The following is a 3,389-nucleotide window of genomic DNA, read 5'->3' on the forward strand; positions in this document are numbered from 1 at the left end:
GGTGTCAAGGGAAGACTTCATCGTCACGATGTACTATCACAACCATCGACCTTTAACCTTTGACATCTTCGGGCGACGTCGAGAACCTCAAGAAGAAGGACATAAGACAAGCGAAGGAGCTAAGGACCCCGCAGAACACATCACCCCGACTACACCTTCTTCAGGAGAGAATCAAACACCTTCTTCAGGAGAGAATCCAACCGAAGACATCTTCAGCGCCTTCGAGTATTCTGGGAAGAAAACACACGTCGACTTCTCCATCTTCGGACTCCACGACTCGGAGGTCAACCTTGAATCCTACGACTTGAGGGTGACCATGGTGTGGGCTCCTTTGGCCTCGCAGGTCATGCCTCCAACGGCGAAGGAGAGAATCGAGGTCGTCAGGCTGAAGGAGTGGGCGGGGCAGGAGGTCATTCCTGATATCATTGTTTTTGGTCAGTTTTTGAAATCTGTTTATCTAGTACAGTTGATCATTAAGCATTAAGTATTATCACCGCTGTTTATTACAAACGTGGGTGGTATTTATATACCTATTATTACGAAATAGGAAACCATCAATAACTGTCATGTATTTCGATAATCCTATTTTATCTCCATGCAAAGATTGCCGTAGTTAACATCTATACAAAAAAATATTAAGACAATACTATTGCTGTCACCAATACACAATACCATTAATACAATGCTATTAATATCATCAACACACAGTACTATTCATACAGTCCTATTAATATCATCAGTACACACTACTATTCATACATTGCTATTAATATCATCAAGATACTCCAATTAGTTTCACCGTACACTATGCTATCAATACAACGCTATTATTACCATCAGTACACAATATTATGAATACAACACAATTCATCAATACACAATATTATGAATACAACACAATTCATCAACACACAGTAATATCAACACAATACCATTAATATCACCAATACACAGTCCTCAACGAAAGCCCTTAACCCCAGGACTCGGCAAGTGGTTCATGCTTGAAAAGGAAGACGTGAACGAGTTAATCCCATACACAGACGCCCACTACCTTCTGGGTCCCTTGGTGGCTCCTCTCACCCGCCTGGCCGCCAGAACCCACGTCCTCTGGTGGCATCAAAGCCGGTGAGCTATGGGGGTGTATGTTAGGAATAAGTTAGGGATAGGGTTTGAGTTTGTGAGGATTCGTGGAGATTCCTGTGAAGAAAATAATGAGGATGGGGTTCTCGAGTTTATTTTACTGTTTCGATGATGTTTGTTTTTGTTCTTCAAGATGGATGTTCATTTATGTTCTTAATGGAAAGGTATCTCTTTGAAACAGTCCTATCAGGAAAAGTTTATACAACTACTCATGATTCGATATTGATTAAAGGGAATAGTTGCACTTTCTTAAACAACATAAATTCCTTTCACCTCTGCTGTCTAGTGGCACACTTAACTCACATCCGACACTTCTGCGGATGTGAATGCAAATGTACTGTACATATTATAGTTATTATACTCCCTTGAATATTTACAAGTTACTGTGAATTATTCTCTACGAATACTTAGGAAACTCTAATCATTAGGTATCTTAAGGTTAGCTTAGCTTATTATTCCTAATGACTAAATACAACGCACTTGAAGATAAACCGCGACACACTTGAAAATCACTGCTCTTGTGGCTTTCCTAATATAGTATAATCTTTAGGAAATAAAGATAAACTACCTTCTGATACTCCCAGTCCACCATCAGGTACAGGTGGTTCAACTTCGAGACGAAAGACCATACACCGTGGAAGACTGAAGTGAGAAAATACTGGGAACAAGTGCTCTCCATGAATCAGTTCAGAGACGGAATTCCTTTCATGGATAATTGGCTCTGGCGGACTTCATTAAGGTAAAAGTTTGTGTCTAATGCGTTCGTTAGTGTTCGTAAGTGGTCATTGGTTATCCTATGTCACGTCTGAGACTCCCCTGTTTATAGGTGATTCCTTGTCCCTTGTTCATGGGTGGTTCCCGTGTTCATAGGGCTGTTCCCTTGTTCACAGATAGTTCCCTTGTTCATAGGTGGTTCCCGTGTCCATGGGTGGTTTAACGACTGAGACTGCCCTACAAATGGTCCTGTTTTTGCTTGAGATTTGCTTGTTTTACCCATAATACTTCCCTGTTCAGAAATGGTTCTGTTATAGCCTCAGACTCCCTTGTTTACGTTATGTTACGAAGCAAAGAAAGTCCGAATGTTTGCGTTACGAAGTTCTGCGTCTGTGTACATTTTAGAGACAGACTAATAGCAAAATTAGGCAAATAAACTAACTTGGAAGGTCCTACTTTTCAATCACAGAGACACCGGGATGTGGCAATGGGACTCGACAGTGCCATTCAACCTCGCCAACTTGAAGGAGTGCCTCGATCTCAGGATGGCAGGAGAAGTGGATGCCAAGCTATACACGGGTAAGGGCATAGCTTTTTTTTTATCTTCTCTAGTCGCTAAAATGATCCTCATTTTTCTCGTTTGTAAATTTGTGGCAACTGATATTACCCTTACAATACCACGCAAGAGGAGTATGTATAAAGTGATGTAAATAACGGTTCCTTTTTCATGATTGTACTAATTATTTAAACAAGAGAAAAGGATATTACATTCATAAGCGCAGTCACAGACTTACTCCATCATATATCAAAGGGTATGACGATACTGAACAAACCCAATGATATTCATAAATTGTTAACTGATCAGGTAGTATAACATAAACTTCACTTAATAATAAATACTTGTTATTGATAACATTATCATTAAACATTTATTTGATTTATAAATTCATTAAAAATCTAACATAAAACTAATGACAGTACACTCCCATCATTAGTACAATCTTACTTTTTATTGCTAACATATAATATTATTCTTTTAAAACGTTTTAACAATCTCGCTTTTTACTGCTAACGTATAGTATTACCCTTTTAAACGTTTTAACAATCTTACTTTTACCTGCTAACAGATTGTATTATCTTTTAAAACGTTTTAACCTCACTTTTTATTTCCAACATATAGTATTATCTTTTAGAACGTTTTAGAACGTTTTATTTCTAACATATAGTATTATCCTCTTATAACGTGTAACTCACAATATGCTACCTTTTCATAAAGTTTCCTTTGCAGCCAAATGGTGGAACTGCCGAGACGCGCATCACTCATCTTACGAGACGAACGCTGATGAGATCCAGATGCTGTTGAATCTCCTTTGCAACCCCTATATTGCAAGCCGTGAACAATACTGCTGCTCGGGTGGTTGAGCGAGGATGAGAGGAGGAATAGTGAAGAATAAATCTATAAGTGAGGTGGATGAAAGATAAACAGGAGGGCTGATTAGTGATCAATGGCAGAAATTTTGAGACTTGACATGTGA

General features: G+C 38.9%; 1 protein-coding gene across 1 annotated transcript; it reads left to right on the top strand.

The window, feature by feature from the left end:
* The first annotated feature begins 6 nt into the window (after positions 1–6).
* Positions 7–3,364, top strand: LOC119589451. The gene is made up of 5 exons (XM_037938057.1): positions 7–434; positions 981–1,125; positions 1,736–1,879; positions 2,324–2,433; positions 3,143–3,364. The coding sequence occupies exons 1-5, from the start codon at positions 29–31 to the stop codon at positions 3,274–3,276; spliced, it is 939 nt and encodes a 312-aa protein (XP_037793985.1). The 5' UTR covers positions 7–28; the 3' UTR covers positions 3,277–3,364.
* The last annotated feature ends 25 nt before the right edge of the window (positions 3,365–3,389 follow it).

Source organism: Penaeus monodon, chromosome 25 (assembly GCF_015228065.2).
Source record: "Penaeus monodon isolate SGIC_2016 chromosome 25, NSTDA_Pmon_1, whole genome shotgun sequence".
In the NCBI taxonomy this organism is placed as follows: domain Eukaryota; kingdom Metazoa; phylum Arthropoda; class Malacostraca; order Decapoda; family Penaeidae; genus Penaeus; species Penaeus monodon.

Bases quoted from the DNA above. Each gene is read 5' to 3' on its own strand.
- LOC119589451 (XM_037938057.1), top strand. From the start codon at position 29: ATGTACTATCACAACCATCGACCTTTAACCTTTGACATCTTCGGGCGA. The intron at 435-980 runs GTCAGTTTTTGA...CCTTAACCCCAG, and splicing joins TCCTGATATCATTGTTTTTG to GACTCGGCAAGTGGTTCATG. The intron at 2,434-3,142 runs GTAAGGGCATAG...TTTCCTTTGCAG, and splicing joins GGATGCCAAGCTATACACGG to CCAAATGGTGGAACTGCCGA.